Below are 27810 nucleotides of genomic sequence, written 5' to 3' on the forward strand. Positions count from 1 at the left end.
CTGGAGGGCAGACTCTGCTGAAACATTTATGAGATCCCATAAATGCAACAGGATCCCATAAATCTGAACAGAAGGGAGGAAAAACAGTTCTTATGAAACACAGCAGGGGACTACCTTGTTTGTTTACCACGCAAGCATGGCACGCTTCGTTTTTTCTCTCCGAGAAGCTTGAATTATTTCTTTAAAAGTGCTGTTACGGTGGGAAAATGGCTCCTTGTACTCTTTTTGCTACATAGGGATAAGGAAAAAAAAAAAAATAAAGCCCCAAAAGATGGATCCTTGGCTCATAGGAAGCTGGAAGCTGACAGTGGGATTTGTGTAAGCCATAAAGCTTTTCTGTTTGTTTTTATTTGTAGCCGTTGTGCTGCCGCTGCTACCGGTTACCAGCTGCATCTCAGCTGTGCCTGGCACCATAGCGAGAGCTGGAGCTGGAGCTGCGACCTCCGCTTTTATTTCTGGGGTTGCCTCTGCCCAGTCGAACACAAGGGATGGAGACAGGTCTTCCTGCTGGTAAACTGGGGTTCCACCATCCTGGAAAGTTCTCCAGAATGGCTCGTGGATGGCTCCTTGGCATGCCTCGGGACATCAAAGCCTTCCCGCAGCCGACAAACCCAGCAGCCCATGCCTCCCGTGGCGAAGAGTCGTGCACGTGCCAGTAGCATGGGATGTATGCATTATTTTTTTAATAAAATGTAGCCTCCAGCCTCCCAAGCAGCCGCCAGCCCGGGGTGCGAGGTTTAGGCATTCCTCATGGGTGGGGGAATGGAAGACGTCTCCAGGTGCGTGTCTCGGGGCGAACAACAGCTATTTTTGGCCTCTGTGTATCCAACATTGTTTTCTCCGTCAGTGCAGCAGGGATTTACTAAAAATAAACAGGTATTCACGGGAGAGGGTGCGAAGGCAGCTGTTTCCATAGGCAGATGCCAATGTTGAGGTACCCAAGCTGAAAGCACAGCGAGAGCCCTATCAGGTCAAGCGAACAGAGACTTAACCCAGATTCGGTGGTTTACTGTTGGCCAAGATCTAGGTCAGGAGGACCCACCAAGGAACATCAGCAGCAGCTTTCCCCCTTTTCCAAAGCACTCTTGCTTTCCTCTTCCTTTCTTTGGTAATTGTTATAGATTTTATTCAGCTTTTGCAGCCTTCAAAAAGTGGAACAATAGTGGGGCAGAGAAGCTCAGGAAGCCGGGGAGCAGGAACAATAGTTGACGTTGCGTCCTTTCCCAGCCGTGCTGCCAGACACCCCTTCCCCTTCCACATCACTCCTTCTCCAGGAAGTCTGACCCCTCTGTTGGGAGTTTTCCAGACTGTTGATCTGCTTTTGCATTGCCCTGCACCCAAGGGAAATGCAAGGCTGCAGGTAACAGCCTGGTGCAATGCACCGGTGGTGCAAAATGTCTTCCCTTGTTGGCTGAAAGAAGAGCTTTGGGGGCCAAATTGCACTAACTCCTGTCCTGGGAAGATCCCTTTCCCCTCTCCTCTCTCACCATAGCCTTGCCGTGTTTCTGGGGCTTTGGAGCTCTGCACGCCCCTGGGCAGGCACGTGAACACCCCTGTGGTGACGGATCGTGGCCATCAGGGTCTTGTTTGCATGCCAAGGAGAAGATGGAAGGAGCCAAGACAGCGCCCAAGCGTTAAGGATGGTGGCTTGTTGCAGGGAAAGGACAGCAAGGACGCGCTGTTAGGACATGTCTCCTTCCCTACATGAGCAATGGATGTGGAGAGAGCCTGGGAAAGCCTTTTGGAGGCTGGTGGTCCATGGACTAGGATGGGGGCAACCGGCAGGAGCTCTGCAGGAGACTGTCCCATTCAGCATACGACAAGAGAGGCAGGAGGGATGTGTTTTAGGGGCTTTCTGGAGGGAAGCCAAGGATTTTTAGCAATGCTGACAAACACCAAGGTGTCTGTTTTTCCTTTCAGTGCTTCAGTTCCCACTGCTGACGTTGCCTTAGCAAGCTCATTTCAAAGCATGTCCAGGGGCTCAAAAAATAGGGAGAGCTCGGGATGGAGACGGTGCCAACTCCCCGTCAGCACACGAGACGGGGCTGGGTGGTGTAACCCGTGGCTTAGGGACCTCTGTACATCGAACCCATCTGAGCTTTATCGGTGAGGCCAGCTAAAACGCTTCCTAGTTGCCCCAGGGCAGCTGGGTCATGGCCCAGCATATTTATCTTGTCTTCTCGGCTCCGCGGCAGTGAGCAAAGTCCAATTTGGGTTTGGGGGAAAAAAAGAAATAACACTTTGGAACGTATTCTCACCTGCACTGAATTAAAAGCAAGGTGTGCATGAGAGCCCTTGATCACTCCCCATGTGCCCCCCGTTTGCATTGGGGTCCATTGCAAAGCAAAAAGGAGTTTGCTCTTAGCAGCCCGTGTCTCCATCCCACCCCAAGGCTGCAGATTTAGGGCTTTATGCCACTCTGGGCAAATACTAGCGTGACTACAATACGATGCAGACAAGTGGTCTTATCTCGCTCTCCACCAGGGATGAGGAGCCAGGGTGATTAATGGGGATGGCAAGGAGCACAGAGAGCTCGGCTGTCACAGATTAACGGTGAGCTTTCTGAGGGGGTGGAAAGCACCACATGGGGGGATGAGAGCGGCGACAGCCAATTTTGGTTTTCCTTAATGCTTACTCAATCGCTTGTCATGCCATGGGGCAGCTTTCCTTTTCCCCGGGCTACGACGACGAGGCAGGAGGATGCAGGAGGAGAAGGATGTGCTCCCCGCAGCCGGGGGCTGCGTGATTAATACGTTTCAAGCCATGTGCCTCTGCACGGTTCATTAAACCCCAGCTCCAGATCCTTCCCCGGCATCGTGTTGACGTCAGTCCTTTAACTAGAAATACTTGGGGGTGTTTGTGTGCGGGACCTAAAATCCCTGCTCCGGCATCACGGTGCTGGAAGCTGGGTGCGCTGGCTGGTTTTTTTTTTGTTTTTTTTTTTTTGCAATAATGCAACACACAGGCCCAAGGGGATGGCGGAAAGATGCAGTAATGGTAAAATGAGAAAGACTGGGGAGGGAGGGGGTCGAAATCCAGAGCCTGTGGGGAGGCTGGCACCTCCGAGCTGGGCAGGGCAGGGCAGGGCAGGGCAGAGGAGGCAAAACTCAGCTCTGTTTGCAGGAGGGGCCGGGGGCTCTGCTCTCCTCGCACCCCGAATTTCTGGTGCCCGTGAGGGCGGTTGTGCTGGTACCGGGACACGGCCAGCACAGACCGGGGTGATGTGCAGATGGGTGCTGGTTGGAAAGGGGGGTTATTTTGGGGTGGGGGGGGGTGTAACAAGAGAGGGACCATGGGAGATAGATAGTGGGGGTGCTGGTGACTTGCCCCAGAGGGGTGCCCGGACGGGGCTGCCGCGGTTTTGGGGCACGGCAGTGTGGGGAATGGTAATTCGGGAGGGGTTTACATGGGGGGTGCAATGCTGGGGGGGGCATAGGGGGCCGGGGCATGTGCATGTGCTGTAAGGCGTTTGGGGGGGCAGTGCTTCGGGGGAGGCCAGGGCACATCGCCCGGCGGGGCTCCGGGGGGTCCGTGGGGCTCCGTGTCACACCGTCCGGCGGGGCTCCGGGGGGTCCGTGTCACACCGTCCCACAAGGTTTCGTGGGGGTCCGTGGGGCTCCGGAGGGGGTCAGGAGCACACCGTCCCGCGGGATTCCGTGGGGCTCCGTGTCACACCGTCCCGCGGGGTGCCGAGGGGTCGGACGAGCCCACGCCACGGCGGCGGGGGGGGGGGAGCTGTAGTGGGGGTTGGACACGCCCATAAGCGGCGGGGGAGAGCGGAACGAGCGGTGCGCCGGCGGTGTGTGTGCGGGGGGGGGGGGCGAGGAGTTGGGCGAGCCCATGCCTCGCGGAGGGGGGAAGCCAGCCGTATCCCCCGCTGTGCTTGCGCCCAGCTATTGTCGGCGGTAGAAGCCGTTCCGGCTCCGCTCCGTGAGAGACGAGGAGAAAGTAGGGCTGAATCCTACGCGGCCGGGAAAGCGGAGAGCGCGGGCAGCGGTGCGGCCGTGCCGCGGTTCCCCCCCTGCGGCGGGGAGCGCGGTGGTGCGTGCGGCGCGGGGCGGGGCGGGGCGAGGCGGGGCGGGGCGGGGCGCAGCGGCCGCAGTGCTGCCGGCTCCCTCCTCCCGTCGTCGCATCGCCGTCGCCATGGCGCTGTGCGGCCGCTCCGCGCTCCTCCTGCCGGCCCCGCGCCCCTCGCCGCGCCGCCCCCGGGCCGCCGAGGCCTTCGTCAGGTAACGGGGGACGGGGGGGGAGCCGCCGGGGAAGGACGTTGAAGGGCGGGAGGGGGGGGAGCGCTGAGGAGCTGACAGGGAGGGGCCGGGCTTTGGGCTGCCCTGAGGGGGTAGGTGGGGTGGGGCCGGGCCGGGTGTTGGGGGGGCACTGAGGGGCCAGGGATATGAAGGAGGCTGGGGGCATTGGAGGGGCTGCATGGAGCGGGGCTGGGGTATTAAGGGAGGTGGGGGCACCGTGGGGGGTGGTGCAGAGGTTTTGGGGGAGCTGATGGGGAGGGGTTGGGGGCGTTACGGGGTTTGGTGGGGGAGAAACTGGGGTGTTCAGAGAGCTGGGGGCACTGAAGGTGGCGGTTGGGAAGAAAATAGGATGTTAAGGGTGTTGGGGTGGGCTGGTGGGAAGGATGGGGGGGTTAAGGGCTTTGAGGGTGCTGAGGTAGGCTAGAATAGAGGGCTTGGGGACATTAAGGAGAGGTTTTTTGGTGTGCAGGGGGCATTGAGTTTTGGGGAGTATTGCAGGGGGATTTGGAGTCTTTATGGAGGTTAGGGTGGTTGGGGGGGGCTGGAGCATTAGGAGCAGTATTTGAGGGGCTGGGGCTATGGGGAGAAGGGATGGGGCATCATGGGGGCAGGCTAATTTTGCAGGTGGCTGCTGGGAGAGAAGTGTTGATGGCCTTGACTGGATGGCAGGCAGGGGCCTGACTTGACCTTGTGGGTGTAGGGATTGGCGAATCTTGAATCCTGCTGGAGGAGGGTGTGTGGGAGGCTGCGATGGACTGGGGACAGGGGGACAAAAGGAGAGGTTTGGGGACCTTGGAGAGGGGCTGGTCTGGAGAGAGTGGGCTTGGGGTAGCGTACTGTGGGGAGCTAAGCCTGGGTCTGGTTTGGGAGGGGATGGGTGTGGGGCTACCTTGGAAATAGGGAAGAAGGGCTTGTGAAAGGTAGGAAAGCCGAATTAGGGTAGGGATAGCACAGATTTGGGAGGGGTTGAGGGGTTACGGAGCGAGAGGAAATTGTGTATCTGTGTGGGCATCTGCTGGGTGGCTTGCGGAGAACTGCTTGAGGGTATGAAGGCGATAACATTCTCTGAGCTTCAGAAATATGGGGGATAGAGCTTGACAAGAGATGGGATGTGGGGACGTGTTAGATCATAGTGTTGGCTCTATGGAGGCTTGGGTGTCAGCGCAGGTATCATTAAGTTGCTAGAGCTCTATTTCCTTTTAAAGACTTAAGGTGCACCCATGTGTGTGTATTAGGCTACAGTGTATTATCTGAAGTGTCCGAATAGAGGAAATGGCCTCAAATTGCACCAGGGGAGATTTAGATATTAGGAGAAATTTCTTCACCTAAAGGGTTGCCAAGCTTTGGAACAGGCTGCCCAGGGAAGTGCTTGTCACCATCCCTGGAGGTATTTAAAAGATGTGTAGATGTGGTGCTTAGGGACACGGTTTAGTGTTGGACTTGGCAGTGCTAGGTTAACGGTTGGACTCGATGATCTTAAAGGTCTTTTCCAACCTAAATGATTCTATTCTATAATATCACAAAGAACAACCCAGAAACTGAAGTGCTTGATGCTTTCAATAGTTATAGAACAATAAATGGGAGTATTCACCAGTGTGAAGTCAGAGAATAGAGTAACTGGGACATTGCACGTAAATTGCAGAATTGCACGTAAATTGCAGACAAACAGTTGGCCAAGCTACGTGGGTATTAAAGTGGGTCTACGTTTGCTGTAGATTTTCAATTTAAAAAAAAAAAAAATTTATACAAGAAGGGAATAAAAGCATTTTCACTTTTCAGACAATATGCCTGTAAAATGAGAAATTCTGCACTGAGAGAGAGAAATGGAGGTCGTTCTGTTTGCTTGAAATACATGAACATGGCTGTTCTGTAATGGTTATGTTCCCTCTCTGCCTGCAGTTAGAAATTGAATTGATCTTAAGAGGGAAGGAAAAGTGACCTTTTCAGATAATTTTTACACTGAATAAATTAAGCTCTTTCTAAGCAAATAAGATTAATATTTATTTATAGCTGGAAAGTATCTAAAAATTCATGATCAGCAACAAAATACCAAGATGGTAAAAAAAAAAAAAAAAAGAAAAAGCTGAAAGAGAAAATGGTTTCCAGTCAAGCCTCTCTCTTTATGAGTGATTTTTGTAATCTGAGATCCTGTTTTAGAGTTGTCATGAGAACATTCAGACTCTCTGTGAACATCTGCAAGCTTTTGAGCTCCACTGGGAGATCCAGACAGCATCTGTAATTTGGCATGTTTTGTAGGAGGCATGCCATCCGTTAATTTTTTTCCTCCTCAACATTCGTTCTTGTGCAGGTTTTTTTTCAGACCAGATGGAAGCAGGGAGGCCAGTGTTGGAAATAAATTTCCCAAGCAGTCAGCAGATACCAGGCAGTTAATAAAAATAACTTAAAACAAAACAATCCGTTACCGTCCTCCCCCTACCCTCAAGTCCCAAACAGGAATGGAAAAATTCTTAAGACTATATAAAGAATAGAGAAACGGCCCGAGATAATTCTTGGAGTTCTTCCACATACTTCAGAGTTTTGGTCTGCCGTATGGTGTGTTGGGAGCTGGCGTTTACCACGGCGACCCTCAGCGTTGTAACAACAAAAGGAAGTAAAGAATGGTTTTGTAAATAAAAAGAAAAAATCCCTTAGCTAAGAGATGAGTATTGCCCAAAGAAGGATATGCCTTTTTAGAAGGTGATGTCATGTTTCATGTGTCTGTGTTTAGTGGCGAACGAGTGTCTTCCTTAAGAATGAATGCATTTCTGAACAAAATTTCTATTAAATGCTTTTGTGAAATATCACCATCTAAAGTCAGTGTAAATTTGTTCTATTTGGTAGGGCTCTGGACCCACCCAGTTTTGCGTTACCTTTGTGTAAAAGAGAGTAGGCAAATCCTCATTATTAATTACCCATGTTTGTAACATAATACAGATTAGTTCTCGCTGTGTGTCTACGTGGGGAAATGCAGAATGAGTATTTGGGTTCATTTTTATGTTGTCTCTGCCTATATGCCTAATATTATCATCCTCTAAACCATTCTGTTTTTAATCACATAGTGGTTAAGCATGTGGCTTTTTTCCTGTGGCTTCAGAGGAGCAGTCGGTGGGGTATTTGGGAGCATGGTGGTGCAGGGACGAAAGAGTTGTTGTGGTTTCCCAACCAGTTTTAGCAGGGGACATATCTGTGTTGAAAGATTAACAGTTTGTATCCATGTGTTCCTTATGTAATTATGCCGAGGTTCAGGATTTTGTAATAGCACTGTTTCACCGAGATTTTTTTTTTAAGGAATACACTGTATTTTAGCTATGCAAAGAGAGAGCTAATTTAACTTACTGAAGTAGAGGAGAGGGGAAAAAAAGAGAAACAAACCCCATTCCTTGAATATGGATGGATTTCTACCATGGTAGGGAAGTAAGATGGCTTAGGGTCTGTTGAGTGCTAGGCTGCGGCCAAAGTTAAGAGCGATGTGGGACTATATGGTTGATAGGAATAGAAAGGTAGAATAAGTGCTTGGGAAGGAAAAGTTGCCAAGGAGAGGAGCAGAGCTATTGCGTTAACTCGGCTGCCTGTGGAGCTTCAGCCGAAGTTACCCCTTGGCGATCGTTCAGCTTGAACTGACGGCAAAGCATCTGGCTTCGTGCTTTGTGGCCGCATGGCTGCAGTGGTTGTGGTCCAGTAATGGGCACTGAAAGTAAATTTAGTCTTAAGGCACTGCAGCTTAACTTCTCATTTCTGCTGAAGTGCCTTAAGACACTTGCCTTGTCTTTCTGATCGGAGATTGACTGATGGCAGAGTAATTACACTCAAGCTGCTAGTCTTTCCTACTTCTTCAAATATTGTCATTTTCTCAGGTGATAATGTTTTTTGGGGGGGAATAGTTGGCGTCCTCGATAACATGCTGCAATTTAAGAAGGTGAAAATACGGAGCTGGTGTTTGTAAATCAGTCTGTTAAACAGAGAACGCGTTAAGGCTGCGGGTCTAACTGGCACGTACATGTGTGTAGGTGGTGGGCAACCTATCATTTGATTGCACCCATGGAAGAACTTCACTTCGTTTCCAGCCCATTAGCTGATGTTGCGGTCCAATCTATGAGTTGCTTACAGCGAACAAGTACGCTGAAGGGCTGCACTATCCAGTGTGGTTATAGAAAGTACCAGTATGAATATTGACGTGCATTCTTAATAAATAGTGCTGCTGTTCAGATGTGCTAAAGTGCCAAAGATCCTGAACAAGCTTGTAATTTGCAAGCGGCATCAGGTAGTCCCAAATGTTTAGTAAGGAGAGATTCATCCTTGTTCCTATGTGCTTTGAGGTCTCTGAATTACAGAATTGAATATTACTGTCCATTTAAAGTCAAGAAGCAAGGAATTTGGTCGTGTGAAATGCACACAAAGTTGAAATTTCTTCCTTTATGTCCGATTTTAATATTTGTTACTTACTGTTGCTAAACATGCTAGGTGTCTTTAAAGTTGCTAGATCTCATATTTACAGTCATGTTCCCTGTGTTCATTGTAGAGAAATTTTGAAAATAGCTGGAAAATTGTCATATATTTTAAGGTGGGTGAATGCCATTGTCTTTTGTGAGTGCCAAGCAGTAAAACAGTTATTTTGGTGAGCTAAGAAAAAAACCCATAAAACTGAGACAGCATGTTATTGTTCAAGCTAGATAGTAAATTTCAAATAAAATGCTTTTGAAACTAATGAAATTCTAAGAGTCTTTAACTCAGTCTGTCGTCTGGTTTCTGTTTTCACAAATATGTTAAGATGGTGATAATGTCAGACTGTGGGAAATCCAAGGAAATCCCATACTCGAATATAAGCAGACAATAATAACGTTTCTGGTAGAAATTGTGAGGTCAGCAAAAGGCCCATGAAAAATAAACTTGATTTTTTGGGGGTAGAGTGGAAACAGATGGTAGGAGCAGCAAGTTAACAAGAAGTGAGATTTGGAAAAAAAGAAACTGTTTTATCTTTCCATTTTGTTTGTTTGTTTATTTTTTAAATCAAGTACTTAAGGTTAAAACCAGTGTCTGTCTTAGGTAGACAGCATGAATCTATTCAAGTCATTCCCTGAAGATGAACCTTGTTAATGTGAGGATTTGCACGAGCTTGCCAGGGGTGTCTCAGATTTTTTTCCCCGCGTTCGCTGCTATATATCAAAGCTTTACCACGTGTGGGTTTTTAAGACTGCCTAGCCTTTGTGGGGGAGGAGCGTAACATCTGCCAATATGAAGCAAAACATACTCAACACAGTGAAATCACATCCTTTGTCGGCTGAATTGCACGTTAACCACAGCTGCGGCCCTCCCAGACGTATCGTAAGCCAGCCGGTGGGAATCAATCGGGAATCAATCATGGATCAATGCTAATATCGTTGCTGCGTTAGTACCACTGGATTACCACGTCAAGAAAAGGAAGCTTGCGCGCAGAATAAATTCCGCTCGCAACAAGGGATGCAGAAAAAAGTAACGCGTTGTGAAAACATAAATAAAATGAAAATTAAAATACTGTGTGGCATTATTTAGGAAATTTATTTGTTCTTTCTGATTGAGAAAGGCACAGTTGTTAATATTCTCTTTATTTGCCAACATAGATGGTTTGCAGAGCCGTGTCTGTTACTAAGTTGTGACAGGCTAGATTGTTGTAAAGCAAGGTACTTTGCATAATTAGTATGAATACATGTGAACAGATGAGCACTAATTCTTAGAAGTTAATGATTGTCAATTATCTTCCCCTTTTTTTGGATCTAGTCCAAGATTAGCAGAATATCAAGTACCTCAACGTATAGTTTCTTAATTGGTCCAAGCACACTTGATTGCCAGATGCCACCCCAAAGTGTGGCTTTGCCTTCTGACCCGCCTTCATCAGCAGTCAGATCAGCTTGCTGGTGTTTGAAAGTGTTATTTTTTTTTTAATTCCTGGGCTAGAGTTTCTTTGGATCTGTAAGCTGATCGGACTTGACACATGGCTTCAAGATTGTTAGTGCAGATACGAAGGCAGTGAGAAGGGCGAGACCGTTCCTTGCAGCACCCTGGGCTCTTATAGTGGCTTAAGATGATGTAGAAGTCACATCTTCTGTTCAAAAGTGCACGCTGGAAAAATTCTCACTTCACCTACTTCAGCTTCTTATCCACTTCTAAAGCAGCCTGGTTGTCTGTGGTTGTCCTGTTGGATAAGTAGCTTGCAGCTCATGTCTTGTCCAAGTCTCACTGAAGTCCAGGAATTTGGGGCTTCCTTAGAAGGGCTTCATCTAATTGTCTTTTCGAACACACCTAATGCTGATTTTTCAGCAGGAAGCTACTGTAAAATCTAGTTGTGGTTATGTATGTGGGTGGATCCAGAGCCACATCTTCCAGGAAAGCATCCTGAAGCCCAGAGGGTTAGGCCGTTGTGCGGAGGTCGTTCTTCGTCGTTTCTGTTTGAAATTGTGTTACTGTGGTAAAATGAAAAGGAGTAAAAAGTCAGTACCCTTGCTAGGGCACTTGCTTTGGAGGCGGGAACAGTCATGGATTTTTGTTCCCAGGACAGTTTCTTTGTTTTTGTCAGATGACTGTTTAATGTGAAATGCAAGAAAATGCCATTTTTTTTTCTCTGACTTTATACACAGTTTAGCCTGTATTGTTTAAAAGCATGTCGTAAGAATTCTAATTATTCTCTTCACTATTTCTGAATAACGTCTTTCTTCAGACACAGAAGTCTTCTGTTTTTAATGTCAGCCTTTGAATGTAATGATTTATACACACTTGAAATGACGTTGAAAATATTTCTGTGAGGAAGCTTTTTCAAAGATTTCTTTCATAGAAACCACGTCTTTAAACGAGGCAAGGAAAAATATTCTGCTGAAGGCTGTTTAATATTAAGATTGAAATCAACATCTTTATGGTCATACATCTCATTACGAAATAATGAACGTATCATTTGCCCTATGCTTTTTCCTTTTATGTCAGGACTGTCTCCTGAAGGAAATGTAGCACTGACATTCAGCTTTGCTTGGCAGAAATTTCCTAGCAGGTTAATCTGAGAACTTTATATATTTTGAAGGGGTGCACCAAAGTTACAATTTCTGTGAAGGATACTGAAAGTAATTCTAGGAGAGTAAAATTCCTAACCTTACATCAAGACTTAAGGAGGCAAAGAAATACCCAACCCAGGACAAACATGCAAGTACTTTCCTCCCCCAGTTCCTCTTCCCCTTTTCCCCACACCGCAGTTTACTTGAACAGATCAGAAAATACTTTCACAGAGCTCAAGAAGACAAAAACATTGTGTGTTTTGCTTTGCTCTGCTCTGGTCTCGTTGCACAGGCTCATAACACTACTTTTAAATGATAAACATATTTGATCAGGTCTCCCTTTCGTTGAAGCTGTTAGTGTGAAATTAAAATTCAAAGATCTTAGGAATAACTTACCTTGTATCATATAATAATGTTTGTTAATAAATGGGAGTATCTTTCCCCATGAGTTTCTTACAAGGAGTTTCTGTACTTGTTCTTTGTCAAATTGAGTTCTAACTGTTCCTTTCTTTTAAAAGTGATCAGTATAGGCAGAAAAAAATGATAGCAAAATCAAGGTATGTACGCATGCTGTGGTTATAATGCATAAGAGGTTTTAAAAATATTTTACAATCCAGAAAAACCTGTCTTTGGCTGGAGAATTACTTAAATTTGCCTTGAGAGTGAAAGTTGAACACGAATAGTAGAGGTTTTTTTTGCATCTTGTTTCTGAGAGGAGTTGAATGAAAATCCACTTCTTGTGCCTTCAGCTTGGAAGCATTCGTAATATTTTTTCCGATGACAGTTTCTTTTCTCACCCTGAGCAGAAGCAGGAATATGCATTCTCTGATATGGTAAATGTTTTAATAAAAGTCAGCCTGGAAGCTGCTTGTTGTGTCACTGCAGAAGTCCTTGGGCATGCTTTCTCACAATCCTTTCAATCTGTCCTTCAGGTAGTCTCAGGAAGCATGGGTTTCTCTTAAACAGTCCTTTGCAGATGGGTTGAGAAGCATTTTTGTTTTCATGTGGGCTTTGTCTGTACAGAAAGTTGCTTCCATTTTCTTGTGTTCTGCAGAGGCTCTGGCAATTCTGCTCGCCTGCGGCTGGTCCCTAAATAACTGTAGGCTTGTTTGCATACTAACAATTGAAATGAGTCAAATTTGTTTGTACCCACAGTGAAGAGTCTAGCAATTTTTTCTACTCTTGATCTTGTGACATGGGAAGTATAAAAATACGAGCACTGTATAGCTTGCCATAGTGGATCATCTCTCACCTACCTAGTCTGGGGTCCTGTCTAATGATGAGATGAAAGTCTTCCAGAATAAGATACAAAACCTTAAGTTTGGATAGCTGTGAGATTCGGTTTTAGGTTAGGTTTTAAAGAACTAATAATTAGAAGTTGCTAAAATGTGCAGCATAAAGTTCGGTGTTTCTTTCACGGACTTCATAGCGTCACCTACATGGGCAACAACATCTGATAGTACCTGATTAGGTGTCTTTTTGCTGTCATCAGTGGCTTCTCTTTCTGTATCTAAGACTGGATCAAAATATCTCTTCATAAATACAGTAGACTGTGATACAGTACAGCATATAATATGAATTGGGAAGCTTCAAGCAAAAAGAATAGTTGAGGGATTCAGAACTCAAATAGGCAACCTAAAAACGAGAAAAAATAAAGCTGGAGTGGTTTGCACTGATTTTGTACTTCCTATGAAAGTATTTTCAAATGTTGCCTGTCCTTTACTATGGATGTTTGAATTGCACTTACATTAGCTGTAATGTAAACCTTTCGTGTTCATTCTGTCTTTCAGAGAAAGCAGAGCATTATAATTGTAGTATTACTGAAAAGATCTATTTGCTTTTTACTTGGCTTAAGTAACTATGAAAATAGGAATTGACCTTACTTTCTGGTTTGTTTGAGCTGATCATAAATTTAGCTCTGTTTAAGTGTTTCTGTAAGAGACATTTGTTTCCTAGAGCTGAACAGCTCATAGTTATATAAACAAGACTATAAACAAGAAAACATTCAGTAATATCAGCAGTGAAATTTCTTGCCTTCTATCTGTATTAAAACAAACTCACTCTGTTGCCTAGGAGCACAAATTATGTTGCTCTCTGTCTGGCTATTGTAGCTGAATTTTTTGCCTGGCTTAAAGATGCATATTGGACAACTAGATTAAACTTTATATAATAAACAGTTCATTTTGATTATGAAAATCTTGGCAAGACTTGGTATTGTTTCATTTCTTTTTAATGTAGATTATCAAAGATTATACTTCAGGCTTATAATTTTCCCTAACTGTTCATTTTAGAAAAATTTCATGGTTTTAATATAGAAGTCATGAGAGAGGTAACATGCATCTTATGAAAATGATCTAGATAATTCTTTGGGTATAGACGGGAAAAAGTTCCTGTTTTTATGATTGCATTAAGTATTACTCATTTAGAGTTGTTTTCAGCTGTGGTTTACTTTCTGACTGGAAACCCACTAGTATAAGTTCAGTTTGTTAATTTGTCTTGCAGAAAAAAAATCTTTCTTAAAAAGTGACACTTCTGGAGTTCAGCTTTTGTTGTGTTAAATGAGAATGTTGGCTCTATATTTTTCCATTATGGACTAAATAAAATCCTAGAGAGTAATGCCAGATGCAAGGAAAAACTGTAGCACCTGAAGCTTAAATAGTAAGAGAAAATCCCCTGGTCAGGAGCTGCCTATCTCAGAGTGCTCACTGAAATTGTTTTCTCTTTTCTGTCTGAAAATTCCGTCGGTTCTGCATTTCTGCTTATGTATGTGCTTGTAATAATGACAGGGTGACCTATTTGAGTCTTCGTGATACTGGCAAGCAAAAGCATCACTGGGAAACCGCAAGTAGCATGACACTGATGCTTTATTCACCGAGGACGTGGATGAGACCCTGCAGGTTTGCGAGCGGAGGCAGAGTTGTCTGTGCCTTCCCCCCCTTCTCCCCTACAAGAATATTATGCCTTTCACTTTGGTCTTGTAAGAGGTCTGGGATGTGTCCGTATTATGTAGTTACGGAGGGTGGAAGCAGTCTGATGGTGCTGGAGGTGCTGAAACTCCGTCTTTTGGAAACTCCTCTTGGGGTGTAGGAGCTACTGCAGTCCCTTCCCTTGTCAACTTTCTACTTGGGCATCGCCTGCCCCATGTTGTTTTGCTCTCTGCTTCTCTGGTAGAGAAAGGAGTGTTGCTGGCTTGGTGAGAGGAAACTTGAACAGAAATTTTTGCTAGAGGTTAGAGATTAACAAGACACTTGGTTAGAAGGGATAGTTATGGGTTCTAGTCTTATCTTAGGGCTATGTACTTCATCTTTTAGTGGACAAAAATAAATAGTCTGGGGATGGTTTGATATGAGGTCTAAATGTATTTCAAACAAAAGATACCCAAGTTGAAGTGTGTCCACTTAGTTTACATAAAAAGGAAAAAAAGCTACGTCAACTCTTTAGCTTACCAAATTTGAGCACTTCAAAACACTGACCTTAAGGACGAATTCTCTTTCTTTTGCAGCTGCAGCCGCCTTCGAAACATTCAGAGTATCCTGACACAGAGCAGCAAATCTCAACCTGATGGAATCCTTTGCATTTTAGGTTAGTTTTACTTTTATTCCCCCCTTTTGTTCTCACTGTACTGATAAAGATACCATGAGTTTCAGAAAGATGAAGATAATCTCCTTCCTGCCCCAAGCCCCAGCCCTGTTTCTCAGTGAATGGACAGCTATCTGATTGTTACACTCTTTTCTCCCTAAATAATTCTTAAGCCTATTTACTAATTTCAAGCAAACTTGCTACAATATTAATAATATCAACGTTCTTGCAAGCCTTATGAAAATTCAGTGGCTGGGGGGAAGAGAGAGTCTTTGTTAATGTCCAAATTGAAGGAAAGATGGAGAGAATTTAATCCGTATCTATTTGGGGTAAACATTCAGCTGTCTAGGCAGTGTTTTGCATTCTAGCTGGTGCTTGGCATAAAAGCTCAAGGCTGAAGGCACATGCGTTGCAGCTGGTTTCCCCGTGGAGGCGGGGAAGTGGAAGGGATTAGAAGGTGCTGAGGTTAAGGGAGTGGGGAAGAGCAGAGGAACGCCAAGGTTAGGGATGGTGATATGCAGAGCTATGGAGGGTGGTGGCTGAGAACAGGCTTGGCTTGTAAGAGATGTGGGGAGGGGTGGGGAATAATCAGAAAACTAACAGAATTAATAAAACCTGAATTTAGGGGGAGGGAGGTCTTGCCTCAGGAGGAGTAGTTGTTCAAAATGCATTTAAAGAGTCGCATGAGAAACCTGGGAAGCAGTTGTTATGAGTAATAGTGGCATATAAACAGCATGAGGTTTCAATGCTTTATTTCTTCGGGGGTTGGGAGAAAAGGGCGATACAAAATAAAGCTGCATGTGCAACTATGCTGTAGGAAAGTAACAGGTTTAATGTCATTTCTGTATGTAACATTGACTCTTGTTTCTTACTATATAATCAGTATCAAGGTATTAAAGGAAAAATTCAGGAATGATGATTGAAATTCCTTAGAGAAAAGGACTAAGGAGTGATTGTTTAAATAATGTATTACAGTTAAAGATGGAGAAATCTAATGTAGCCCTAAAGAAGCTATGTGTAGTAACGGGCTTGCATTAAGAAATGATACAACAGCCTGGTTTTTTAGGGTTTTATTTTTTTTTTAATGATGTAGCAAGAAAACTTGAAGAAGCTCATTTAATGAACCACAAAAAAGTTGTAAATGTGTATAACCTAGTTCTCTTTTGGTCGATGCGAACTGTATGACATGACTCTTCCTATCCCACATTCTCTAGGGTAAGAGTTTAAGAAGTCTCAGGCTAAGTAGTAACTTTACAGCTAGAAGGTCTATAAGGTCACTGTGTCAACCTTGCAATGGAACTTAATCATACAAGATAAAGTACTTGGGTTTTTGCCTTTGACGCTAGTCTACTTTCATAAACTATGTCAAGTTGTGCCATCTCGCCATTGACACTGTAGTATTTCTTGACTATTGTTAACTCTGAAGCTGCGGTAAGTCCCAAGCAAAGAACAGTCACTCAAAACATTATACGGCTTTAGGGAAAGCATTACAGGCAAAAGGAATTGCTTTGTGTAATCCTCAGTGTAATGTGGAGTATTTAAGTCCATGCATAAGACCATACTTCTTAATAAATAAGCATTTCTGTTACGGAAATATAGGAAGTGTGTTTTGTTATTAGACTTGTGCTTTGCACTAATCTCTTTCAGCACCCACAATGGGACTGTTGTTGTCTAATCTGACCTGTCTAATGTACCCTGCAGAATTTCTCGCATAACTTCTGATTAAGCAGGCATGTCACTTACAAATGCATTAAATCTGTCTTCAAATACAAGCTTCAGATGACAAAAAATATGTAGTCTTACATTTTGCGTCCTGTTGACTTGTATGGAAGGCAGATACTCATAACTATGGGTTTTTTACAGTCAGTGCATATTATATTTCACATGGCTGTCTTTAATGACCTAGAGTTAATGCATTTCCCTCACCCCAACTTTAATTTTACATACTGGGCTGTGAGATAAAAACAATATAAACTTTCATAGCTTTGCTTCAAGTAGATTAATATTTATACTGAAATTAAAAACAGCATTGTGAGATTCCAAAGAGACATGAGAACTGACCAAGTATTGATACAATTATTTAAATGTAGTTACAGCTGATTTTTTTAAAAGAATCCTGTCGTCTTATTTTGAAGTGGTTGAATGGTAGCATTCCTGCATTCTTTGCCGGGGAGAAAAGACATCACAACTGACAGGAAAAAGGAATTTGGAGGTTGGCATGTCAGACGTCTTTAAAAAGCTGTGATGTCTCAGCTGGAGAGTGTTGCTGTTAAAGCTGCTAAGAAAACAGTATATCAAACTACTTAAATTATACTCTAAACTATTTTTTTTTTAGCAGTGGTGTTTCTTGCATCTTACCTTTCAACAGAGATTTTCAGGTCACGGTTAAGTCGATCTGATTTCTGAGGATATGTATTTAGTTTCAGTAGGGTATGTCTATAAATCTGACTGTAGTTGTAGATGTTCTGATTGTAGATCAAACTGTCTCCCAGTTCGGCATAGCTAAGCTAAATTTTTACAGACCTTGGTATTTACTTTTTATCCTCCCTGAAGAGGATAGGAATACTTTAGAGGCTGTACCAGTAAATCTTTAAGTTTATTTTATCTTGGTTCTGTTCATGTATTACTACTTTTTTTAGATATCTTTTTTTTTTTTCCTCCATTATATCTATCCTACACAGAGCTCTTGCTCTTAGCACGTGGGAGAAACCTCACCAGCATTTACCATGTTGCACTGATTGTTCATCCCATTCCCTTTCCAAACAGAGACTATTTTAATGATTATTATGCCGCTTCTGATGGCAGTTCCACAACTGCATGTTGGTTTTGGGCAAATGTCTGAAGGTGATCTGTCCATTCTCTCCAGCCTCACCTTCCTGCTGCCTCCCTGGTGTCCCTAGAGCTCATGTGGCTGTTCAGTGTGTTATGGAACAACTATTCTTTGTTTTGATACTCAAGGGTGTGTCAGAAGTGCATGGCTGGGACAAAAAGCAGGACTTTTTTTACCTGTAGGCTATGTTTATGTCAGCTTAGCAACTGTGAAATTGCAGATATGAGAGATGGCTGAGCTGAATACTTTTTGCTGTGCAAAAGGAGAGTCTCAGCCTGCACCTAGACTGCTCCTCTTCCCTTTCCTCCCCACATGCATTTTGCATCAGTGCTGGTGGTTGGTTGATGTCTTGAACCCAGTTCATCCTGCTAAGCAGATGGATTTTTCCCCCCCCCCACCCTGTATTTGGCCAGACTAGTTTTCTGCCAATTTAGCAAACTGAATCAGCTTTGCTGAGAGGTCGGATGAGCACTGACTGCAGGAGAAGGAGCAGGAATGGCTCTTTGGGCAGCAGTGAGCTGTTAGACTGAGTCATTGTCTGACTACACCCTTGTGATGAGTTGGGAATAGGCTGGGAGTTACTAAACTCCCAGCTCAGCTGGAGACAGGCGTGGGGGTTTCCTAATTAATAGCTTTCCCTATTGTTCTGTTGAGGACTCCTAATACACTTTCTGGAGGTATCTTATCTTTGCCATTGTTTCCATTTCCTGTTTTTCTGCTAACTATATCTGTTCATTTAACTCCCTATGTTTCTGTAGAATAGTATTAAAGCCTCAGTATGAAAGCTCCTGTCTGTACTGGATACTTAAAAAACAAAAACAAAAAACAACAAACCACAAAACCCAAGTATTCTGCAGAGTTCATGGTTTTATGGTAAGTTAATGCCTTCCCTGCTAGCCTGTCAGTGCTCTGCAAGCAATAAATTCACCCATGTCCTCTAAGAGTTAAGCTTATCAGCTGCCCCCCTTGTTAACATCTTCTTTTTGTTTTTTCTTCCCCTCCTTCTGTCATTAACTGAAAAAACAGGGGTTTGGTGTTTAGCTTTGAAGATCTTCTCTGCTTCAAGCCTGAAGAGCTGGTGCACCCAGAGAAAACCTCAAACTCTTCAAGTGATGGCGACATCTTGACTTTTTGGGTTTTTTTATGAGAACAGTTTCTCATTTTTCTTCTGATCTTCCAGACTTTATAATCATCTGTTCCTTTTTTTGCTTCACTAGTTGTTATTCTGTTAGCCTATCCCTGAGCACACCACCTTGGCTGTTTAGGCTTTGGAAACCCTAGCAATGAGCCTGATAGAAAAAAGTGCAAATGCCGCGGCTGCTTTCAGCCATGCTGTTTGGCCTGCAGTTGAGAGTGCCTTGTTAGATTAACATTTGATATGATAGGTGACGTTTGCTTGTGAGACGTAAGTAATGCTGCTTGCAGAACAACTGATCTAACAGCTTGCTGCCCCTGAAAGGCACTGTCCTAACTCCTGCTTTGTGCCAGGTTATTGCTCATCTGATTGCCTTCAAAAGTTGCCTCAGTTAGGCAAGTAATCAGTAAAACAGATTATCTTCAGGACATTAGGTGTGCTAGCTTTCTAAGGCTATAGCTGTTTTCAAGGAGACTGATTACATTTAAATGGAGTTCCCTGGAACAACTGGACGGTTGCTTCCTGGAAGAACAGAGTCTCCACACTTGATTGTAACTAAAATCCCACCGAGAGATGGGGGCTTTGGCAGCAATATTAGTGTGTTGAGTCCCATTGAATTCTAGATTACATTGGTATGCCTGCTTTCATGGGGCTGGAAATGTAAATAAAATAGAGACAGTGTGTTCTCACTCTCCTCCCTCTTCTGCGCCCTCTCTCCCTCTGAGTTCCCAGATCCAGGGCTGTCTGATTATGCAGAAAATTATTGGCACAGCAAAGATGGAACATTGCAGCAAAGGGGAAAAATAAGTGACTGGATCTGAGCATTCTTTAGCTGAGTCTTATCGGTGCCATGACCTGAGTTACAGATTGACTGCAAAGGCTCTTGATACTCCCTTTGTCAAGGGATGCCTCCTAACACACAGAACTGTGACCCGTTTTAAAAAGAGCATGCTCCAAGGATGTGTATATGAATGGGAGATCAGTGCTAGAAGCTAGATAGCAGAGGAATGAGGATTCAAAGGTTGCGGCAGGAAAGATTTTTGAGGGCTGAGAAAGCTGGGGCAGGTGTGATGCAGCTTCCCCCTTTTCCCACACAGTTCAAGGAATGCAATGCTTTAGTGTGTTATTGGTGCTGATAATCATGAAGCCGTGGGCAGGGAGCAGTATTACGGAGGTTCACAGCTTCAGCACAATTTGAAGTGATTGAATTTGTCTCTTCTGTAGCCTTACGCCAAGTATCTGATATCTTGGAAAATACATGAGCTATCCAAAGGCCAATTAGTACACAAACAAGGGAGTTTACTAAGATGTGGGATTCAGTAGCTGGATGCAGACGTGGCATCTGGTTAGCACTTTAAAGCTGAAGCATGACTTAAAAAAAGGGACGTAGTTAGGAGAGCCTAGGGTTTGTTCCAATTTCTGGTACGTTCAGGTGACTCTTGAGAAACCCAGACATCCAGGCTGTGTTATTACATTATCAGTGTACTAATCTCTCCTTTGGACAGTGGTAACAAATCTTGATTTATTGGCAACCATCCAACTGTATCCTAATACAACTTGGTAGGAAAACTTGACATTAGTGTTTGAGAAATTTTGTAGCAGTCGAGACTGGTGACCTCTATCGTGTGGATGTCGAGGATGCTGCTTCATGCATAGTTTTACTTGTGGAGAAAACTTGATTTATTAAAGTAGAATTAGGAATTATGACTGTGGCTGTCTTTGAGAGATTAAAACATTTCCTAAATCGGTGGCCTGTTTCCTTTCTTCTTGTATTTATCTTCTATCTCTTCATGCTCCAGATCTTCGATTGTTTTAATTTTATTTTCCTAAGGACCAGAAAAGGCTTTCCTTGGAAGCTGTTCGTATACCATATGTTTTGTCAGAGTATCTTTTCATGATTCGTTCGAAGTCTGCATTGGCTTTCTGGTGACTCAGGGATTCTACTATAATACTGATAAGATAATGTTTAATCATGTGTTCTAAAGCAGGAGATTTAGGTCACAGGATTAGTTTGTTAGGAAGCTTCAATCAAGAACATATTAATTAGATGCATACTGCATACAGACAGATGTTTAAGTTTAAATTGCTAGATAAAATTGAACTTTTGTTGATGCAGAGCACTGCAGAAAAGTAGACTTAATTTTTTTTAAGCAATGCCTGTGGATTTAGGTCAAGAGTGGAAAGTCAGCATGTGGCAATGAACTTGCAAAAACTCCTTTTTCCCTATCCTGTTTTCCCAATATGTTTGACGGGCATAAGTGCCCACCGACTATGTGAGGGAGTTGAGTTAATACTCCTGTTCTAAAGTTTTCTTATTAGGAAGAAAACAAACTTTTCAGGTGTACAATGTTAGGACACGTAACACTTCATCTATGGTTTTGCTTTTGCAGGAATCGATAGTCGATACAATGAAGGTTGCAGGGAACTGGCAAACTATCTGCTTTTTGGCTTGTATAACCAGAATAACAACGACTTTGAAAGAACTGGGTTTCCTGAAGAAGTTCTTGATGGTGAGCAACATACTCAACATTTTTACCTATTCTTCAGTCTTTCTGGAGGGAGGGTGAGCCAGAAAAAGGGGCATACCTCAAAAAAAAAAAAGTCTGTAAATCTCTAATTCTGTATATACACCTGAAAAACAGTTCTTAAAAACACTGCTGAAGAACTCTTGTTTTTAAACATGCCCCCCTCCGTAAGTTCCCCTAAATGTTCTAAACCTAAACGAATAAAGCCCATTATGAGAAGTCCCTGTTCAGTCACAGTATGTATGTAAATGTGTTCTCAATTATTGTGTGATCACACCTCTGGAGTTCTAAAATACTTGAGCTCTTTTTTACTTTAACTTATTAACTCACTTTTGTAATATTTGAAAGGTGGCCAATCACCATGGTCATAGATTATTATTCCCTTATTTGCATGAAACTTTGAATATCTGCCCCAGAGGCTGTAGTGCTAGTTTTTTAGTTGGAGCAACCTTCTGATGTAATATCAGGCAAGAGCAAGTATAGTTTACAGTTTTGTAAGTGCTCTGTAAGGACTCAACACTGACACTCTTGGCTTTTCAAAGGACAGGCTGATGCAAGTTCTGTGCAAGGCTTCAGAATAAACCCACAATTGTTCTGAACAGTAAGAAGTACTATTGTACTTGAAACTGTATATGGCTGCCAACTGTTTCTTTTTTAAAGAAGTGGGGAATGATTGTGTGTTCAAATAGTTAAACCAATTTTCTTTTAATGAGGTACATTATAGGAAAAGCGTTTTCTGTTCAGTTTCTGTGAGGGGGTTTTTGTTCCCATATAATTCTTCTGTGTATGGAGTCTTGATGCTGGAATAATATTTGTTCTGCTTGTTGCAGATATAATCATATTAATAAAACCTGACAGTGTCCATCTGTACTGTAACCCTGTGAATTATAATCATCTTTTGCCATATGTGGCATACTGGAGGAACTTGCATTTTCACTGTCTAACTGAAAATGAGGTAAGTGGAAAATGAATGCAGATGAGAATTGCTAATGAACTTGCTAATGAACTGATATTCAAAGTGGAACTCTTTTTAACATTCCCTCCAGAAGTTTTTTTTTTTCTTTTTCATACTCAGCAGGGGAGTGATCTGCATATATATATGAGTATTAATCATTTTGCTAATGTGTGCAAGAAGAATGTTTTTAATACTTTGTATTTGTTGGAGCAAGAAGACACATTGCTCCCCTCTCCCACTAATTACTATTGTTTTGACATGAGTCAATGATCTTTTAATGAGGAAAAACATGTGGGTTGTGAGAAATGCAGAATCTGAATCAAGTACCACAGTCAACACTGACATTTCCAACGATAGCCTTATTTGCTAGCAAAGCAGTGTTTTAATGCATTGTTTGCCAATAGTTTTAGAATATTAGAAAAGATCGGCTTAGTAGGCCATTTAAAATCAAGAACCTTGATTATGTATTTTCCTTTTAACTTTCAACTCTTCCTTTCAAGAGCTATTAACTTCACTTTCATTGGACCATGCGAGTGATGTGAGTTTCATCTTGAATTTAAAAGTCAAGGTATTCTTCGAAAAGCTGTGTTTATCATAGTGAAGTACTGTGAGAGGAGTGAAAAATGAAAATACTGTTTGTCTAGGTGTAGAATAAGAACCTTTTTATTCCAGTTGAGACTGGAAATGCTTCTTCCTAAATGCCATCATGGGAAGCTTCCCCCCCTGTTCAGTTCTGTGTAGTTCCTTTTCTAAATTAGAATTCTACTGAAATCTGAAGGGAGTGGGTTAGGAGCCTGAGGTGTCAATGGGTGAAGCTGGTGGAAGAATGAATGGGCAGGTCAGGGAGAGAAACCGTTTGCTCCCTTCAGTTTCCGGCTTGAAAGCAATGGGGCTTATGATTGATTGTGGTTTTATGTGGCTGTTTGGTAGTTTAGATCACAGAATTGTGAAATAATTCAGGTTAGAAGGGACCTCTGGAGATCATCTTGTCCAACCTCCTGCTTAAGGCAGGGTTAGCGATGAGATCAGATCAGGTTACTCGAGTTTTTTTGCAGTTGGGTGTTGAAAGCGTCCAAGGATGATGACTGCAGAACTTCTCTTGGCTATTTGCTCCATTACCTGACTGTCCTAATAGCAAAAAAGTGTTTCCTTTTATCCAATCTGAACCCCTCTTGTTTTAAATCATGCCCTTTGTCATGCATCCTGCAACTGCAGACCGCTGCAAAGAGCCTGGCTTCACCATCTCAGTAATGTTTTTGTGGGTGTTGGAAGGCAGCTGAGGTCCAGCAATTGCCTCCTCTAAGCTGAAGAAGCCTGGGTGTCTCTCTCCTTGTAGGACAAGTGCTCCAACCCACTGATCATCGTGGTGGCCCTCCACTGAATTTGCTCCAATTTGTCAATGTCTTTCTTGTACGTGGGTCCCAAAACTGGATGCAGTGTTCTAGATACAGTCCCATGAATGCTGCATAGAGGGGGATAATTACTTCTTGTTAAGATGTAAACAGCTGAGCTACAGGTTAAAGCATGCCGTAGCAAAATCTAAAGCCTGGCTTCATAAGGTTTTTCTGTTGCCAAAATCCCTACTGAAAGGGCAAATCTTGAGGCATACCCGACGGTGGTAAAACACATGCATTTTGGAATCAAGAATGGAGTAGTTCTTAACACACTGTTGCTAGCCCAACTGCAATCTCGGCTATTGAATTTTAAGCTGCATCTGCTTATGGGCTTTTGTATGATTTATCGCGGTAAGTAGTAACCTTAATCACACGGTACTGGCTTGAAATAGCGGTGTAACTAGAAAGGTAAACCATATGCCTTGCTATTTGTGGAAATGAATGGCAAAGTTTTGATTTCTGAAGCTGAAAATACAAAGTTTACTTCCTTGCTGTTTCATGTGAATGAGCTGAGCGACGCACTACCAATCACACTTCTAACGTATAAGAATTGCCAGTTTCCTAGATTACTTCCGAAAGAAACAAAAAAACCGTTGCTGTGTCAGGCTTTAAGTGCATCCTGTTTACAGGAGGATTGCCTGTAGTGGCTTTTAAGCATTTATTTTTTTAGTGAAAGAAAAAACTTATGCTTGCTTTTATAAAAATGAAACGAAAAAAGCTCAAGAGTTTTGGAAATAAAGAAAGCAATGCCGTACCTGCCTCTGCGCACCTCTTGATGAATCTGGCAAAACCTATAGCGTCTTCTTCCTTTCTTCCTTCCTACTTGCCTTTAACTAGACCATAGGAATTTAAGTGAATATCCTAGTTATCGGAAGAAAAAACATATTATTAAAGAATGCCCATTTTCAAAATGGCCAAATAAGATAAAGTACTGAAATTCGATGCATACTGTATAAGCTTTCTGGGTGTCATGACTGTACCGTTTATGGAACGGGCTGTATTTATACTTGCAATAGCGGATAGTGAGCAAGCCCTTAGCACCCTGCCAAAAACCACGTTCTTATTCTAATGGCATTTTAAGTCTTGAGAAAGTAGCAGTTGTTTGGGGCTTGACTTTGAACTGAAACTTTGATCTGGCTTCCTGAGATTGAAGAAAGAACACATCATGGAGGAACTTGGGCTGCATCTTAAATTTAGGCTTGTCTTAAAAGAACTTGTTCTTAAAATAAATTTGTTGGGTGTACCCTGAAGCTCACAAGAGCTATATACAAAAAATTCATAATCATGTAATTTACCTTAAGTTCAAAGCACTGTATATTTAAAAAAAAAAAAAAAAAATAGACAAAACACCACTGCCTTCTGGTCTTGCTCCAGAAGGCAAGTGACTCGAAGTACCCAGCGGGGCTAGGCCTGCTGCTTTCAGACTTGCTGCTAAACTGTACCGTTTCAGATAAAAACGAGAGAGCATTTTTAGGTTTTTGTTCTGTTATAAAAATGATTTTTGTGTGATCTGTCTCCAGTCTAGTTTTTATGCTTTTCTGAGCCATAAGTATGGTATTTGTTCTTCACTCCTGCTCTTCAGTCTGCTGAAGTCTTCAGACAACTTCAGTCTGCTACTAGTGTGAAACAGCAAGATAGTGAGTGTTGCATGGTGGTGTCTCCTCTTCTTTCCTCCTCCTTTTCCTACCTATACCTCTCCCTCAGACAGCAATTGGTTCTTATTGCTTGTTCTGTGACCTGAGGCTTATCTTGTCAGTTGGCTTTCCTGGTTTAGTGTTGTTAAGCTAGTAATATTTTACTTTATTTTTTTTTCCCTCAGTGGCAAGTTTTTTGTGGCACATGGTTTGGTATTCTCAAAATATCTTTCATTGTTTAAAAATTGTCCAGAATCTAGTAGATGATGTTGAAAGACTTCACTGAAAGCTGAAAATACAGTATATAATTATGCCTTCATATAAGCTTATTAAAAACCTTTCTCTGAAGTTTGATTTTTAAAGAACAATTTCCATTGGCTTGAATACATCGCTGCCATGATGGAGTTTCCAAAATACAGAGACTAAAGAGGTTCTTTAGCTTCTGGAAGCTGTAGGTAATATTTTAGTGGATTACATGACATTTGCTATGGAATTAAAACAGTAGAATACATATTCTCTTTATGCATGCAAAACTAACAGTCAAATTAGGCATGCCTAATCAAATTTTATTTTAAATGACTTCTTTCAGTATGAAGATGAAGAAGCTGCAGAGGAATTCAAAATTTCCAGCTTTGTAGACATGGTTCGAGATTGCAGTCGCATTGGTATTCCGTACAGCTGCCAAGGTAGGTTAGGTTGTTTTATGCTTATAGTGTAAGTGTTTTGCAGCATGCAAGTCGTGCAGTTCAGGGAATGAAGATTTCCTTGCCTTTGGTAAGAAATAAGGATTAATATGTCAATAGTTTCCTTTTAGCCTCTTTTTACTTGAGTTGGATTTCTTTCTGAGAAATGTAAGCCCTTAGACTTCATCTGAAGAGTGAATGCTCACAGCGTGAGGCAAAGAAATAATTTGCATTCAGAGAAGTGTGTTCTGCTGCTACAGAAGTTCTCTGTTCAGATGGGAGCTCCAGATAAATACTTCTTTCTGTAGGGAAAGAATAAACATTTCGTTATGCAAGTTTCCTTTTTTAGCACTGAAAAAACTGGACTGCATGACTTCCTGTTATGATCTGTAGCCAGCCTTGCAGCCTGAACAGGGTAATCTTACATTGTTCAGTAAAGTGTACTTTGCAGTATCCCCAACAGTGAATAACGCAAAAGCAATGCAGTGCCTGTATTTCACTGTGCAGCGTGAGCGTGTGGGGGGTTTGATACGTAGTACAGTAGGTGAGAGGCAAACAAAAAGAAGAAAATTGCTTTCTATTTTTGAACCATGTAAGTTCAAACCAAGCTAATTCAGTTTTGGTTTGGTTTTTTTTTTTAATTCCTAATTCTTCATTGCTTCTCTTGAGGAAAGGATGATGTGCTCTGCCTGCCTGAAAAATCATTAATGGGTCAGGGCATGGGGGAAGGATGGTGGTTCTTTGTTAGGAAGTATCTAAAGAAGGTGTGTAGCTTAAGGATAATAATCATACTTCACTTCAGATGGCTTACATCTTCACCAATGAGTACCAGGCTGAATAGTTTTCCTCTCCCCAACTTAAAATTCTGATTAACATGGGGATAATGCTGACGGTATTTTACTTAAGGCCAAATATTTGAAGAAACTGGAGTAAGCAAAGCTCCCTGTTTATTATCTTGAATTTTAATGGGCACAGTTTTGCTAATGGTCTTGGAATGAAATTTGCAAGGAGACATAATATCCTTTACTAGACTGATAGCTGGAAAAAATGTATGAAATTTGGGGTGTAGAGAAAGGAATTTCTAAAAGCTACTGTCTTCACAGAAAAACATTTTTCAATTGCAGATTTTAAGTTGTACAAAGACAGAATGATTGAGATCCTTTATTAGAACCTCAGAACAACTCTAAGATCTCACAGAAAACTAAACTGCCAGTATTTGTGAGAGGATGTTTCTGTGAAACATTTCTTTTGCAGGTCATCTACAGATATTTGATATGTTCATTGTTGAAAAGTGGCCGATAGTGCAGGCTTTTGCACTGGAAGGAATTGGGGGTGATGGCTTCTTTACAATGAAATATGAAGTAAGTAGTTACGTTTTTCGTTTTCTTCCGTTTCCATTCTGAAGCAGAAATTGAATGATGGAATTATTTCAGTTGGAAAGTACCTTTTGAGATCATCTAGTCCTGACTCACCACTCAAGTGAGCTTCTAAGTTGGATGAAGTTTTTCAGGATCTTATGAAGCTGAGTTTTGAATGTGCAAGGATGGAGACACCACAGTTCTTGGGTCGCTGGTTTTGACACAAGAGATGCATCTACTTTTCTCACCAACTTTATATATTCTTGGGTCATCATAGCCTGCTGAATAGGGCAACAGTCAAGATTTTGGATGATGCTCCTAGTTTTAATAATGCTTTGCTGTTCCACTCTGAACAACTTGTGTCATTTGATTTGCCTATTTGCTAAATATACTCTAACAGCATCTTCAGAGGACAACTTTGTATTTATGTACTTATTTAAAGCTTCTTTTATTT

The 27810-nt window shown here is 42.7% G+C and overlaps 1 protein-coding gene across 1 annotated transcript in view; it reads left to right on the forward strand.

Annotated features, from left to right (window-relative positions):
- The first annotated feature begins 4143 nt into the window (after nt 1–4143).
- The window catches only part of DNAAF9 (dynein axonemal assembly factor 9), a 78624-nt gene continuing 54957 nt past the window's right edge, over nt 4144–27810 (forward strand). The window contains exons 1-6 of the mRNA XM_050895478.1: nt 4144–4229; nt 14766–14845; nt 21198–21317; nt 22163–22287; nt 25905–26001; nt 27253–27359. Coding sequence (XP_050751435.1) covers nt 4144–4229; nt 14766–14845; nt 21198–21317; nt 22163–22287; nt 25905–26001; nt 27253–27359 — 615 coding nt within the window. The remainder of the gene's footprint in view (nt 4230–14765; nt 14846–21197; nt 21318–22162; nt 22288–25904; nt 26002–27252; nt 27360–27810) is intronic.

The sequence above is a fragment of the Gymnogyps californianus genome, chromosome 4 (genome assembly GCF_018139145.2).
Source record: "Gymnogyps californianus isolate 813 chromosome 4, ASM1813914v2, whole genome shotgun sequence".
NCBI lineage: Eukaryota > Metazoa > Chordata > Aves > Accipitriformes > Cathartidae > Gymnogyps > Gymnogyps californianus.